Source organism: Sciurus carolinensis, chromosome 1, assembly GCF_902686445.1.
Source record: "Sciurus carolinensis chromosome 1, mSciCar1.2, whole genome shotgun sequence".
In the NCBI taxonomy this organism is placed as follows: Eukaryota; Metazoa; Chordata; class Mammalia; order Rodentia; family Sciuridae; genus Sciurus; species Sciurus carolinensis.
Window position 1 is genome coordinate 197485077 of NC_062213.1, and position 15420 is coordinate 197500496.

At 55.0% G+C, this 15420-nt stretch overlaps 1 protein-coding gene across 1 annotated transcript in view; it reads left to right on the top strand.

The window, feature by feature from the left end:
• Nucleotides 1-9289: 9289 nt before the first annotated feature.
• Nucleotides 9290-15420, top strand: part of Padi2 (peptidyl arginine deiminase 2) — a 43141-nt gene continuing 37010 nt past the window's right edge. The window contains exon 1 of the mRNA XM_047562735.1: nt 9290-9482. Coding sequence (XP_047418691.1) covers nt 9391-9482 — 92 coding nt within the window. The 5' untranslated portion in view covers nt 9290-9390. The remainder of the gene's footprint in view (nt 9483-15420) is intronic.

The following is a 15420-nucleotide window of genomic DNA, read 5'->3' on the forward strand; positions in this document are numbered from 1 at the left end:
ATAAAATCCTTAAAACTGTCCCCAGAAGCCAGACAAAATCCAGGAGGGGCTGGGGCTGTGGCTCAGTGGTGGAGCACCTGCCTAGCACGTGTGAGGCACTGGGTTCGATTCTCAGCACCACATATAAATAAAATAAAGGTCCATTGACAACTGAAAAAAAATATTAAAAAAAAAAATCCAGGGAGACTCAGCTGGTTGTCATTTAAACGCCTACAACAGGGAGGCCCCAACAGGTAGGAAATCTTTGAACAGAATTCAGAAGAGAATCAAGCAAGGAATCCATCTGTTGAATCCACAGAAGAGGTAAAGTCACTTGAGAGCATGTCTTTACCCCACATCTGACTTTAGAAACGGAATTCACAGGGCACCTGGGCTACGTAACCACTCCCTTTATAGGTCACAAGAAATCCTCTCTTAAGTGACAAAAAACAGGACTCAATTCCCGTCAAGATCTTAGCCAAGATACGGGGACCTCAAAAGTTGCTTAGGAAGGTAAACCCAAAATATGCTCGGAGTGACGTCATTGCCTTAGCAGATTCGCAGGTTTTAGGAGAATCAACACAGAGTAATCCCATATCCGTGGTAAGAAATACTAGATGCAAGGGCTGGGGATGTGGTCGGAGGTAGAGAGCTGCCCAGCATGCACAAGGCCCTGGGCTCAGTCCCCAGCAACACGAAAAATAAAATAGAAAATTAAAAACTAATGAATATAGGTTTAAAATTGTAGCTATTTATGATATATTTAGAAGAATATGGTCTATGGGACCAATAGGCCATTCTTAAGGTTTTAATTTGAAGTACATAGATGAATTCTTTTTAAAAAGTTTTTTTCATACATGTATGTAGGGTGATAATGTCTGTCTCATTCTACCATCCTTCCCATTCCCATTCCCCCATGCCTCCCCTCACTCCCATCTGCATAATCCAAAATTCCTTTGTTCTTCCCTACCCACCCCCTACTATGGGGGGTTATCAGAGAAAACATTCGGCCTTTGGTTTCTTGGAATTGACTTATTTTGATTAGCATGATATTCTCTAGTTCCATTCATTTACCTGCAGACGCCATAATTTCATTCTTCTTTAAGACTGAGTAATATTCCACTGTGTATACATACCACATTTTCTTTATCCATCATAGATGAATTCTTGATTGATTTGGAATTGTGATTTTTTTTTTTAAATCAAAATTGTGAACCTAAAAAGAAACTCAGAACGAGTCTGGGAATAGCAGGACACACCAACTGGCTATGCGTGGTTTGAAGGATAACAGTCATATCCAAGGGGGCTTCTTAAAAACAAAGAGAAAGCCAGGTAAGCTGTTTTGTAACAAAAACCAGTGGTTACAAGGTCTCTCTGCAGAAGCTGGCTTAGCTCCTCGTTGAAGACAGTGATAGTGGGTGGTGTCCTTGCCCAAGCATACCGGAAATGCTGTTGTCTTAAGAATTTCCTGTTGCACAAAGCAGTTGGACATGCAGAAATTTCTTGTGATCAGGTCTATGACTGTCATGAGGGATCCTGACACGCTTTTGTTAGGGTTCGACATTAGTGACTCCACTTAGGGATCGTGGCTTTTACAAAACCTTAAAGTTTGCCAACAAGTATTAAAGAAGTTCTAAGAACTGAAGTTCCCCATATTTATAACATAAGTTATTAGAGTTCTAAAAAACATTTAGATGACTGAGAAAGTTTTATTAAGGCAACTGAAGCATTTTAAAAAGAAACTGAACACAGTAAATGTATATATGTATATTAAATGTATAAATGTGATTTAAAAACAATGTTTTATTAACTGAGATCATAAATGGAACCAAAATTCGGTTTCATAAATTTAATAATTTTTAAAAGTCATTCTTACTGTTGTTACATTCATTAAAAATTGTTCTTTTTTTCTAAGCTGGGCACAGTAGCATGCACCTGTAGCCCCAGCTGCTCAGGAGGCTGACGCAGGAGGCTCACCTGAGCCCAGGAGTTCAAGTCCAGACTGGGCAACAGAGCCTCATCTGAAAAAGAAAGAAACTTCTAAGTATTTTAAAAATTTTTGTTGTGGTAGTAAAAAACATCTAACATAGAATTTACCACCTTAACCATTTTGAAGGATGCTGTTCCGTAGGGTTAGGTACATACACCTTATTGTATAACCAACCTCCGAAACTCTTTTCATCCCACAAAATTAAGCCAGTGACCGTTACACAGCTCCTGGACTCCCTCTCTCTTCAGCACACGAATCCGACTCCTCTAGGTGCCTTGTGTAAGTGGGACTGTGCTGTGTTTGTTCATAAAAGAGGATGTTTAACCTGAACTCGATACGGGGGCCCATTGAATATGAAACTATGGTAAATTGGAAATTGATTTTTGAAAGCCAGAGGAAACCGACAATCTGTTCCCAGCACAAAAGCCTCAGGCCTCAAGGGTACCAACAGTGCTGGCGACATTCACAGAGCACCAGCTGTAGAAATTAAAATCCTGTCACCCACTGCCACCACGTGGCCTGGTGGAGCAGACATCAGGATCTCCATTGAGAGGGTGGAACCTGTTTCCAGACCCTGCCCACCAATAACAATAGCAAAGCTACCTTTGCCACCACATTTTACAGGTGGGGAAACTGAGGCACAGAAAGATCCACGCGCGGCTGGATGCGAGTCCAGGAATGGGACGGTCTACCTACCCCTTCTTTCTTCTTGCAGCCCCAAGACGGGAAGCAGGCTCCTTGGGTCGGTGGCGCCCCCTGCTGGGATCCGGGCATAGGGCACACCCCTGAGATTTCTCAGGGAAGGACAGAAAGGAGCACTTCCCACCTGAGACCTCCAGAACCCGCCCCAGAAAGGCCTTCGGATCTCCACTCTGCCCCTAAGGCCAGTGCCGCTGTCCCATCTGGCCCTCATCACTTGTCTGCTCCCAGAATCCCCCCGGGATGCGGTGCTCTCCAGTCTGACACCCAAGAGCTCCGTGCTTAGCCCCAGGCTATTTTCTTGTCCTTGCCCACCGCTGCCCCCAACATGCCCCCCCATCCCCCACGCTGCTGAGCTTCCTTAGCTGCGCTAGGCCCCCCCACCCCCACCCAGCCCCGCTGTGGATCCCCTGCCCCTCCTGCGGGGGTGCGTCCAAGGTCACCTCCTCCAGGAAGCCTTCCCCCTCCGTGGCTGGAAGTCACCCTTCCTCCTCTGCGCACACCCCACCCCCCCCAACCCCAGCAGCATCTGCGTGCTTTGCCTAAGGTCTTCTGTACCTGGAGGTCGCAAGCCAGGGGTGCCAGGAGCTCCCCCACCCAGGCGCAGCCCTGGCCCCACCCTGGAGGACAAATGCCCAGCTTCCTGGCCACGGCTGGGATGCCCAGCTCCCTGGCCACGGCTGGGATGATTCTGAGGGTCAGGTTCCAGTCTCCCAGAGCCCCAGAGGGACCAGGCTCCAGCGCCCATAGCAGCAAATTGCCAGAATCGCTCCGTTTATTGGCTCCACAGCTTCCTCCGTCCAGGCTCCGAGCTCCCGGTGCTGGTCCCAGGTTGCTTCACAACCAAACATGCCGAATTCCAGTCTCCAGAGGCCTTGGCTGATGACCTTCAAAGTCACAGGCAAGTGCATCAAGCACTTTCCACAAGCCTGGCCCTTTATGTCGTTACCTTGTTTAAACTTCACAGCGATCTAGAAGGTTAGGTCCCATTTTGCAGAGGAAAAAACTAAGACTGAAGTAAGATGGATTGTCCAAGCCAGCAAGTGGCAGGGCTGGGATGTAAATCCAGCCCGGTGAGTCCAGAGATGGAGATTTTAGCCACCTCATATGTCCAGTAGAAGTAACCACAGCACCTGCCTCCTAGGTGGGCTGTAAGTACCTGAGAGGTGGTTCTTCCATGCACCCATGCATGCTGTTGTCCTGGGTCCCTCCTCCTGACCAGCCCAGTGCCTGCCTGGTGCTTAGGGCTGGTTTATTAGCCACTTATTAAAACAAACCAATAAGCTCACAGGACAAAGGCACTAAGGTACCAGGACAAGTCTGACAGATGAAGCACAACGGACCAGCCTCTGCTACCAAAGGGCTGTGTGACCTCGGGCAGGTCACTGCTCCTCTCTGGGCACGTTCTCAAAATCTCACCTGCCCCTCTATCCGGGCAGGAGCTCCCACTCTCAGGAACCTGCCACCAGCTTCACATGAATAGAGTCCCCGAATCCCGACCCCAACCACTCGGGGGAAAGAGAGTTCCCAAAGCTAAAGGAAGGTATCCAGTGAGAGAGGCTGGACAGTGACGGGCAGCCTCTTGATTTTTCAGTCAATCTGGCTAGGATCGCGTCTGGTGAAAAAAACCGGACTTCTCCGGCTCCTAAGATGGGGGTCTGGCGCCACCTAGTGGTCACACCGCTCCCTTTCCACGCGTTCCTCTGTGTCTTTTCTGGCCACTGATCCCTCCAGGACCTGAGGATTCCACTTTCAGCGGAGGGTGTGCATGCACCCCGGGGCTCAGCCGGGAGAGCTGGACACCAGCAAAGTGGCCACGGTCCTGCCTAAAGCTTAAAGGGCCTGACCAGTGCTTCCAGAAGAAATATAATGCAAGCCAGAAATGCCCACCTCCCATGGAATTTTAGATTTCTTTTAAACATTCAAAGATAAAAGTGAAATTAACTTGAAAACGTATTTTTATTTGGCCCAATATATCCGAGACCTTACCATTTCAACGTGTAGCCATACTTGTGTTTGATTACATTCTAGGGCCGGGGTGCGACTCGGGGGTGGAACGCTGGCCTCCCACGCAGGAGGCCCTGGGCTCCATCCTCAGCCTCGCACAAAATAAATAACAGTGAATAAAATGACCTTTTTTCCTACTAACTCTACACCTACGGTACCTCTCGGGGCAGACGCACATTCCAGCGCCCGGCAGCACCCGGGGCAGGGCTCCGTGTTGGACTCCACGGGACCAGACAGCCCAGGCCTTGCAGGGCTGTCGCCGAATCCACCGCTTACCCAGGGTCCACACTCCAGCTGGCTTCAGCGACCAGAGGAAGAACTCGGGGCTGCAAGTCATTTTACCCTGTAAACTACAAAATGAGGATCATAAAAAATGCTTAGCTCTGGTGGTGGCAAGGATTCAGTGGAATAACCAAGGGACGGGCCGCCCGGCCTGCACGTACCAAGGTGGTTCTGGGCGAGCTGGACGGAGCTGAGACGTCCCCATTGCCTGGAGACGTTGTGGCCATGCTGACAACCCATCGTGTGACTGCCTATGGATGCAGAGTGCTCGGCCTGGTGCCCGGAAGGATACAAACACTCCGCAGTGGTAACCCAGGCCTTAGGCTACCGTTCAGCCCAGCAGTGGTTCATTTTATGGGTAAATTTTGCTACGGTGCCCAGTCATCTGGCTAAACACTCATCTAGATGTCGCTATGAGGGTATTTTTTAGATGTGATTAACATGTAATTAATAGACTTTGAGTCAAGCAGATTACCCTCCAAAAAGGTGGGTGGGTCTGGTCTAATCGGCTGAAGGTCTGAAGAGCAAGTTCTGAGGTCTCCCAAAGAAGGAATTCGGCCTCAAGAATCCACCACAGTAGCCCTGCCTGGGTTTCCAGCCTTTGGATCTCAGACTCCGGACTACAGCATCCTCTACCCCGATTTCTAGCCAGCTGCCCACCTGCTGTACGAATTTCAGACTTGCCAATCCCACAACCTTCTGAGTCAATTGACTAAAATAAAACCCTCTCTCTTGCACTGCGGAGAGAAAAATGGATAGACAGACAGAGCCCTGGGTAGAGGATGACCCTGTGGAGCACAGGACAGGCACACCAGGGTATGAGAACAGTATAACACCCGCCCTCTCCTCCCTGCAGGTGAACCGTCCTGCAGGGCAGAAGTGGGGGCCAAGTGGCATGAATGCCCTCCTCCAGAGTCGCCTCCTTCGCCAGCGGGCCACGAGGGAGTGGGACCAAGGGATGGGCTTTGCTGGGGAAAGGGGTCTGTGAGGGAGCATGGAAACAGCCCAGCACGGGGTGCTGCTAATGAGGCCAGCCCTGCGGTCCCCGTGGTGCAGTCGGGGGCAGGGGAGGTGCCGCAGCCTGGCCATTTCCAGAATTCCTGGTGCCGTCGGCTCTTCACAACAACCAGAGTGACTTTCCTAAAACCCACACCATGCCACATTCCAGAGTCCTCCTGTGGCTTCTGCAACCTTAAGATAAAGCTCAAAGCCTTTCCCAAGGCTCTGTATACCCCAGCCACCGAGAGGCCACCTCTCACGTTGCAGAGACGTTGAAGCCGTTTATAAAACAACATAGAGAGTCAGAAGTCCCTTTTACAAAAGTTGGAAATAATTGTCTATATGCACTGAAAATAACTCCCAGCTCTTGAGACCTGGCTCTGTGCCAGCCCCTGATGTGCTGAGTGGGGAACAGAGCATCCTATTATTTTCTACAATCATGGAGGCTGCGTACTGCCAGTATCTTCTTTGCAGAGGAAGAAACAGAGGTCCAGAGAAGTCCCAGCTAGTGAGGGGCAGAGCCAGACCTGACCCCAGGGTTTCGAAGTCCAAAGGCCTGGCTCCTCTCTACCAGGCTCCTCTGTGCAAATTGGGGGTAAGAATAGTGCCCGCCTATTATTTGGTCCTTTAGAAATAAATGACTAAGATATGGGAAAGTGTCAGAACAGCTCCGGGCACAGCCTGAGGGCTCAGAAAGCGTGGTCACTAGCGGTATCACACCATCCTCAGGCAAGAAAGATCAGACTCACAAATGCACAGTGATCTCCTCTGGGGAGAAGTCCTGAGTGATCGTGATTGCTTTATTTTTCTGCAATGGCAAGGTATTGCTGGTGTATGTCTTTCTCTTTAAACTCTTGCGCATACAATGACCTTGGTGAGCTGTGTGTTTGCAGTCACCACCAACCAGGCTCCCCCAGGCCTGGCACAGAGAGACCCCCCGGAAGGGATCATAGCAGGAAATGGTGCAGGAAAGCCCCCCTCCCCGCCCAGCCAGGGTGTGCGTTGGGGCAGGTAGGGGGTCTGTCCGGGGCAGGAACTGGCCTGAGCTAAGTCCCCTGTACTGGCACTCCCCAAAAGGCACCATGAGCTGCCTGGAGGCTCTTCCGGACCCCCAGGGAGAAGTGGGAGCAGCCGTGATGCCTGAGACCTCCGGCCCTGAATCCAGTGACAGCTGTGACCACTTCAGCTATTTTAAACCCTTGGGCACCAGGAAACTCCTGACCCATCAACCAGGCACTTGAGCCAACGTGTAAGTCAGAGCCAGGGCAGGAGACCTGAACGTGGGTGGCCAGAGGGGGCTGGATTGTTTAAGGGGAGGGGGCTCACTTCCTGAGCACCCACCTCATGCTGGACTCTGACCATATTAGTATCTCATTTAATACCACCCCCATCATTGCTCAGAGTTATTTCACAAATGGGCAAATGGGGCTCTGAATGGAAGGGCCAACGGCCGGAGTCCGCACAAGAGCCAGGCTGGGAAGAAAACCTCTGCCCTCTCCCGCCTTGCTGGCGTCTGCAGCCCCTGGCCACAAGTCCCCATCCTGCTGGGCCACCCTCAGGAGCTGAGCGACTCAGCAGAATTCTTCGCCTTCTTTGTATCTCTTTCTCCCAGCAAAGTGCCGGGTTGCCACGGGGTCTGATGCGCTATCCTAAGACGTGAAAGGTGCTACTGAGAACAGCACGGCCCCCAGGAAGGACGCAACAAGCACCCACTGTCGTTTCTGCCCTGCTGGTCATCACGGCCTCTTGCTGATGTGATCGCCCCAGTTCTGTTATGACCTGTCTGGGCCTCACTCAGTGGGGACCCGCAATGTCCTCCTCCAAGCCTGGGCCTCAGTTTCCCGGTGGGCTCGATGACAGAGGTGTTTGGTATCTGCCACACACAGGAAGGGCTCAAAGGGGACTCCCTGCAGAGGGGCGTCCAGACCCGAGGTCACCTTGGCAGGGCCTGGAAGTCAGCTTTTTTTCTGGCTTGGCAGGTGCCACCCACAACCTGCCTCCTGATTGGAGGATGTACTCAGGGCTACAAGGGGCCAATCAGAAGTCCCCGGCATCTCCCTAGGGCTGCTGCTATGCCTTAGGGGGTGAAGGACCCCTGGCCAGGACTTAAGCCCTCCCTTTCCCACCCACAATCCTCCCAAATCCCGGCTACGGGGCAATTGGATTCTTCACCACTGCTGTTGTGGGCCTCCTTGGGGGGAAGGTTGGAATCAAAGGACTGGACATAGCTCTCCTGGGGGCCTTCTGAGCCTCACCCTCCCTCCAGGCACACCCCTTCCTGGGACTCCACCCCATCAGCCCAGCTCCCTCCCAAACACACACCCCCTCCACACCCCCACACCCTCCCTCCCGCGCCATCCAGTTCCTGTCCTGGCCCCAGGAAAGACCCCTCCTCACACACTGCGACCTATTTGAACAGCCCCTGGCTTGGGTCAGAGGGAAAGTGCCTGGGATGGGGTAGGGCGGTTTCAGTCCCCCACTGGATGTCACCCTGCACCTCGGCCACCAAGAACACAGACTGACCTCTACAATAACATCCCTTCACTCAGGACAGAGCCGGGGCCCTAATCCTTGCCCCCTCCCTGTCTCTCAACTGGCACATCCTCTCAGTCACCAGGTGCCACCCAAATCTCAGTCCATAAACACTGGTCAGATCAATCCCCTCTTCTCCGGCCCTCTCACGCTCCCCCAATCAGGGTCCTCCCTCCGCAGCTTGGCCTCCTCGCCAGGGGTGCCGGGCGCAGCCAGGGGCAGCTGAGTGACCGAATGATCCATTGCACTCCTAGCGGAGGAAGCTGTTCCAAGCTCTCGCCCACCGATGCCCCGGCTTGGCATTCCGGTCCCGGTCAGCTGCCGGGTCTCCACGCCCACCCAGCTCCCTATAGCAACGTCGATCTGGCGGGGCGGGGGAGGTGCTGTCGGCTGCACGCGGCTCCCTCTCCTCCCCTGGGGTTTGCACACGACTCCTTTCAGAGGGCTCAGACATCCCGTCCTCGGAGACCGCCCGGCTCCCAGGCCAGGTTAGGGCACCCGCCCAGTGCCCGCTCCAGCTCCTGCCCCCGTCCCTTGGCAGCTCCACGCGTGCATTTTCTGCCCCGCTGGGGTGCGGGGCGGGGTGTTGGAGGGAAGACGGGGCTTGAAGATGAAAGAATGCCCAAACCAAACTTGGAAAGAAAGAAATTGGCGACTTGGGCCGGGGCGGGGGCGGGGCGAGCCGGGGAGGGCGGGGCCACGTTTGACCAACGGGCGCTCGGTCCAGTGCGAGAGGCGCCCGGCCGGCCGCCCCGCCCACGCCCCGCCCACCGGCCGCAGAATAAGGCGGCTCGCGGGTCCGCGGCGGACGCAGGCGGCTGCAGCGGGCTCACCTGCGACAGGTGCTCGCCTGCGACAGGACCACGCGCGCCGGTACGAGGCGGGACGTCGCGGGCGGGAAGATGCTGCGCGAGCGGACCGTGCGGCTGCAGTACGGGAGCCGCGTGGAGGCGGTGTACGTGCTGGGCACGCAGCTCTGGACCGACGTCTACAGGTGAGCCGGGCCCCGCGCCGGCCGGACCCCTCCGAGCGTCGCGGAGACCCTCCCGGACTCCGGGACGCGGACAGGCCGACTCCCGTCCCAGTTGCCCCTCAACATGGAGCCCCCAGAAACCCTAAGAACCTCACCCAGAAACCTGCCCACCACCGAACCTGGCGTCCACCACGCTGCAGTCCTGAGCGAGGCCCTCCCAGGCACCCTGCACCTGCCTCCGTTCCTCCCGGTCATGCCGGTCTCCCCACTGCCTGGCCCTCTCCAGCCCCTCTCCCCGCGACCTCAGCACCCCTCAGCTTCACCACCATCCACTCCCCTTTCACTTCCGCTCAGCCTCTCCTGTCGCACAGCCCACCCCAGCCCAGCCTCACTCCTGCTTCCCACCCGCAACTCAGCAGAACCTCCCCGGTGTTTGCTGGGGCGGGGAAGGACCAGAGGGGAGCTCTCTTGGCGAGGAATATGGCCCTGGGGGGTTGTTCCGGCTCCGATTTCACCCCGTGGGGGCTGCGCCTGGTTGCCTGTGTCCAAGTACTGGCCACGATCTCCATGTCCCCAAGTGCCTTCCCTGATTTCACCTTGGGTTCAGGGAGAGACCACAGTCCACCTGCTGAATGCCTGGGATGCAGGGTGCAGAGGTGGGGTCTGCAGAAAGCACCCCAGATTCAGGAACCTGTTCCCTCCCCCATCTCTCCGTCCACAAACTTGGTGAAGGATTTCTGAGACAGCAGGATGTGATAGAACCCCACCACTACCCACAGTTCCAAGAAAATGGTGAAGGGTGACGGTTCACGTCCCCTATTGTGCAGGATGGGGACTTGGCAATGTGGGGCAAGCCCCCTGCGGGATCACGCTGAGGTTTCATCTGCAACCCTCTATTCCAAGAATCTGAAATATTCACCGTGGCAGGCAGGGTCGGCACGGGGGACCTGGAGGTGGACCCTGTGCTGATGAGCTGGCTGGGTCCCCTAGTCCCTTTTGTCATATTGCTTCCGAATCATTCTGATGCCTGAAGCACCCCGCTTCTCCAAGGCAAAAGCCACCTCTCCAGGGGCAGTGGCACACGCCTATAATCCCAGGGGCTCGGGAGGCTGAGGCAGGAGAATCACAAGTTTGAAGCCAGCCTCAGCAACTTAGCAAGGCCCTAAGCAACTCAGCAAGACCCTGTCTCTAAATAAAATTAAAAAGCTGGGGATGTGGCTCAGTGGTTAAGCACCCCTGGTTTCAATCCTTGGTACAAAAAAAGAAAAACACCCCAGCTGTGTGTCTCCCCCCACACACTCCTCCCTGGCCCATTCTCTTCTTCAGTTCCTATGGCCCTGGGAGCCCTGCCCACCTGCTCGGCCAGTCTCCTGCCATCTCCTCAGCAGGCACTGGCCATGCCAATGCCATCGAGCCCCACAGCTCCTCTCCACTTCTCCTCCCCTGGCCTCCTTCTGCCCTGCCTGGGCCTGGGCCTCCGTTGTCCCTTGTGTAAATCTCAGAAGTGGCCTGGGCTCTCTGAGGGTCATAACACAGAGTGGAGTGTGGTCCAGGCAGCAGGGGCCGGGGCCTTCTCCACCCCCAGCTCAGCACCGGGCACCGCCAAGGAGTGGGCTGGGAGCCAGGGCACTCAGGTCCCTAAGCCTCAGCTGTCACCATACTCGCCTGTTTGTTTGCTGGGGCACTTTGGGTGCTGCCTGGAAGGCGGGCGTGGTGCTTCCAGTGGGGGCTGGGGAGCAAAGCAGGGCCCCCTGCCCTCGCCCTGTCCTGGCAGGGAGAGACCCAGCCTGGTGGAGGCCAGGAATGGAGCAGGTGCCAACTCATTCTCCCTCTGGCAGGGGACAGAGGTGTAACAATACTCTGTCCTTCCTCAAGACACCAGCCACACCCACAAAGACCCACACCCCCGGCCGCGCTGGGGTTTCCCCCGCCACCAAGAGAGGCTGTGTCCTCTAGACCAGCACCGTCTGAAAGAAATGGAACACGGGCCAGTTGTCGCTGTAAATGTGCTAGGAGTCTACATTTTTTTAAAGTTCAAATAAGCAGGTGCAATTAATTTTCATAATGTATTTTATTTAATCTAATATAACCAAATATTGTCATTTCGATGTGTCACCGATATAAAGGTCACTGGTGAGATAGTTTACGTGTTTCTTGTGCTGGTTTTGAGTGCAGCATGGGTGTTAGTGGACCTGTCGTGTGGCAAGCACTGGGCAGCCACGTATGCTGGTGGCCCTGGACAGCACCACTCTGGAGCAGCCCTGATGCCTCTGGGGCTGAATGAGTCTGTCCAGGGGACTGTCCTGCATGCTGTAGGATATTTAGTGATATCCCTGGCCTCTACTCGCCAGATGCCAACAGCAGCCTCCTAATGGTGACACCCAAAGGTGTCTCCAGCCAATGCCAACAGCCCCCTGGCCGGGGCAGAATCACCACCAGCTGCAAGTCACAGGTCTAGCTGAAGGGAGCCTCCTGCCCAGCCTGGGGCTGGACTGTTGCACAGCTCTGGTGTCTCACAGCTGCAGTGACAGAGCTCCTGTGCTTAGGAACCCACCGCGTCATCTCTCAACCCACCGTGGGTCTCGGAGGTGCTTCTTTGATGTCCCATTTTGTAGGTGAGGAAAGTGAGGCTCAGAGAGAAGTCACTTGCCTGGTGGCACGTAGGACTCAGGTCCATGTCTGTCTGACTCAATGTGTGCTCTGATCCTGCAGGCCATCCTGTGTGACACTGTGTTACCAGCTAGTGGAACTGAATGACCCTGTCAGCCTGTGTCCCTTCCACCTCACCCTGGCCACCTGCCCCCCGACCCAAGGACTTTGCCCACCCACACCAGGCCCTCCACTTCCCACCAAGTCCTCCCCAGCCAGACATGGGTGCTGGCCCAAGACCCCCAAGGATGCCCCAGGGCCTCCAGGTAGACCCCAAGGAGCAAGGCCTGGTGGACCCCAGGAGCAGCTTCTAGACCAGGCCTCCACAGCCCTTTCCCATGGGCTCTGGACTCCCTTTTGGGCCTCGTAGAAGCAGCCTCTTCCCTCCCTTTCCTCAAGGGCCCTGGGGTCCCCGCGGGAACTGTTCGGCCAGTCAGCGTTAGCCCTCCCTCCTCCCCTGGTGCAGGTGGTGCAGAGCGGAGGCTGCCCTTGGAGACCCAGAAGCTGGCAGGGCCGTGGAAAGAGGCAGGATGTATCCTGTCCATGGGTGGCGTGACCTTGAGCAAATTGCATTAGCTTTCTGAGCTTCCATTGAGCCAGTCGAGTGTCAATGAGAGAATACAAGGAAGGACCTTTTGCCCAGTAGAGGCAGTAAACATGGTCATGGGTTGAATGGTCGGCCACTTTGCCCATACAGGCCACCACGGGAAGGCATGCTCTGGGCCACCTCTCTTTTCCCTACAGGAATACTTACCCTGACCCAGCCACTTTGATTGATTGTTTAGTACTGGGAATTGAACCCAGGGGTGCTCTACAACTGAGCTACATCTCCAACACTTTTATTTTTATTTTGAGACAGGGTCTCATTAAGTTGCTGAGGCTGGCCTCAAACTTGCAATCCTCCTACCTCAGCACCATGCCTAGCCCCAGTCACATTCTGACTGCTAATCTCAAGCAAGTTACCAGTAGAGGCACACACACAAAAAAAGTAGGACTTCTTTTTTAGAGAATGTACCTCGGGGCCGTTAAAGATACTTGCTGTTTCCTTCTGCTGTTGCCAATGTACTCATTGTAGATCGAGGACAAACACACCTTGCCCAGCCGCCCACCATGGTCCCTGTAGCTGGCAGCCACCGCTTCAGTGGGACTAGCTGGGGTTCCATCTGATTGGGACTTGAAGTCAGAGCGGGGCACAAAGTGTGGTGTTCCCAGCCACGTCTGTGAGCACTGGAGATGTGGACACCAGGAGTCAGGAAGGCGGCCTTGGAGGACCGTAGCAGGGTGGCCATGTTCTGCTGGTCCTCCCACTGACCCACAGACCAGGTCTAGGAGATGACTTTTCCTGTCCCTTCCTTGGTTTTTGATAAGGATTGCTGATAAAGCAGGTTTCCCTCTCTCTCTACCGGAGACATACCAGGATCCCTTCCTGAAGGCCAGCAGGAGCTTCAGGACAAAGATAAGCCATTGACGATTGTCCCCTGTCTCTGCAGCACAGCCTGCCTCAGGAGGAGCCTGTGAGGTGGCAGGCAGATGGGTCCCCTCCCCTTCCCCATCCCCCCCCCCAGGCAGAGGCCACCCAGTAATTGGTAGGGCCATGTGTCCATCACTGTCTGGCAGGAGACAGGAGGAGGGGCCAGGGCAGAAGCTCCCAGACAAGGCTGGGCAAGCGGGACAGATGGACGGACAGACGTGCATCCTGCCTCAGCCGTGGAACTGACTTTCTTCCCCGACTCCCTCCCCAGCGTCCCCTGTCTCTTGGTTAGTGTGAGTGCAGGAGGCTTGCTTGTAGACGGATCATGAGGCTGAGCGTGGCCCGCGCCTGTGATCCCAGCGACTCAGGAGGCTGGGGCAGGAGGATGGCAGCCTGGGCCACTTAGCAAAATCCTGTCTCCAAATAAAAACAAAGGACTGGGGATGTGGCCCAGCGCAGAGCCTGGTCTAGCACACGCCAGGCCCTGGGTTCATCCCCAGCTCCAAAAAAAAAAAAAAAAAAAGGACCATTAGGTCAAAGACAGAGGATCTGAGATCCAGCTTGCAGCACAGCAGCTCGGGGTACCATGGGCTGCCCGGCCTCACCAACCCCCCTCCCCCATATTCCAGGCACATCCTCCATTCTGGCCACACTGGCTTTGTGGATGCTGTTAGGCCTTAGATACACCAAGCTCATTCCCACCTCAGGGCCCTTGCACCTGCTGTTCCTACTTCCTGGACACTTGTGCCTGAACTTCCAGCTCAAGCGACTCCTCCGCTCGGCATCCAGTGATACCCCCACGTCATCATGCCTCACCCTGCATCCTGGGTGCTCTTTACCTCACCGTCCTCTTCTGCCCTCTTTGTAAATCTTATTATTTCCTTAACATTACTAACTCGTGTTTATTGAACACTTACTGGGCACCTCGCAGCTTCTTCACCTGCACGCTCATCTCTGTGTGTTTTAACATCCGAGCACTTAGGGTCGGTGCTGCTCGGCCGCATCTTGCCCGCCATGTGCGAGGCCCGGGTTCAACCACCAGTAATGCAAAAAATAAGAAAAAAATCTTAATTCACATGCGTTTAAACTTCCACCTTCATGAGATGGGAACGATTAATGCCCCTGCTTTTGTATCTGGGGACAGTAAGCAGTGCCTGTCCAAGACGACCAGCTGGCCGTGGGGGAGGCAGGGCCGGCCCCGGCCGCTCTGCCCTCCTGGGACGCCTCCTCCTTGCCCACTCTCCTCTCCGGAGCCGTGAACACTCTGGGTTGAGTGGATGACTGACTGGATGCGGCCCCTGGGTTACGTGGACCAGCCAACTGTGGGGCTGAGCTCCCCGCCCCTGTCTCCAGGCCGGACACCATGGTGTGGGCCTGGGGAAGGTCAAGGGCATGTGGCCGAGCTTGGCTGGAGCAGCATTTTCTCCTGAGAGAATGACGGAGGGAGGAATTCAGGCCAGGTCAGGTGGCCCCATAAATCAGAACAACACCCAGAGCCCTCAACCCTGAACCAGAGGCCCTGCCAGGAGCCAGGGCTCCAGTTTCAGCCAGTGCCCGGGGTGGGAGAACCTGTCATCCTGACTGCAAGCTACGTTCTCCCGCGCCTCTCTTTGCTGACCAGAAGGCCCTGAGTTGGGATGGATCGTGGTGGCAGGGGCCACCCCCCGGCTAGCCAGCCACACCTAAATTAAATTTGTGGGGAGAACAGATTTGGGAGGCCACCCTCTCCACCCAGCCATGTCAGACCTGTGCCCAAGGCCTTTGAGGCCTGAATGTGCTTCTCAGTCGTTCATCTAAGAGCCTGAGACAGGGAGATGGCCTTGGGGTCCCTGCTCTGGG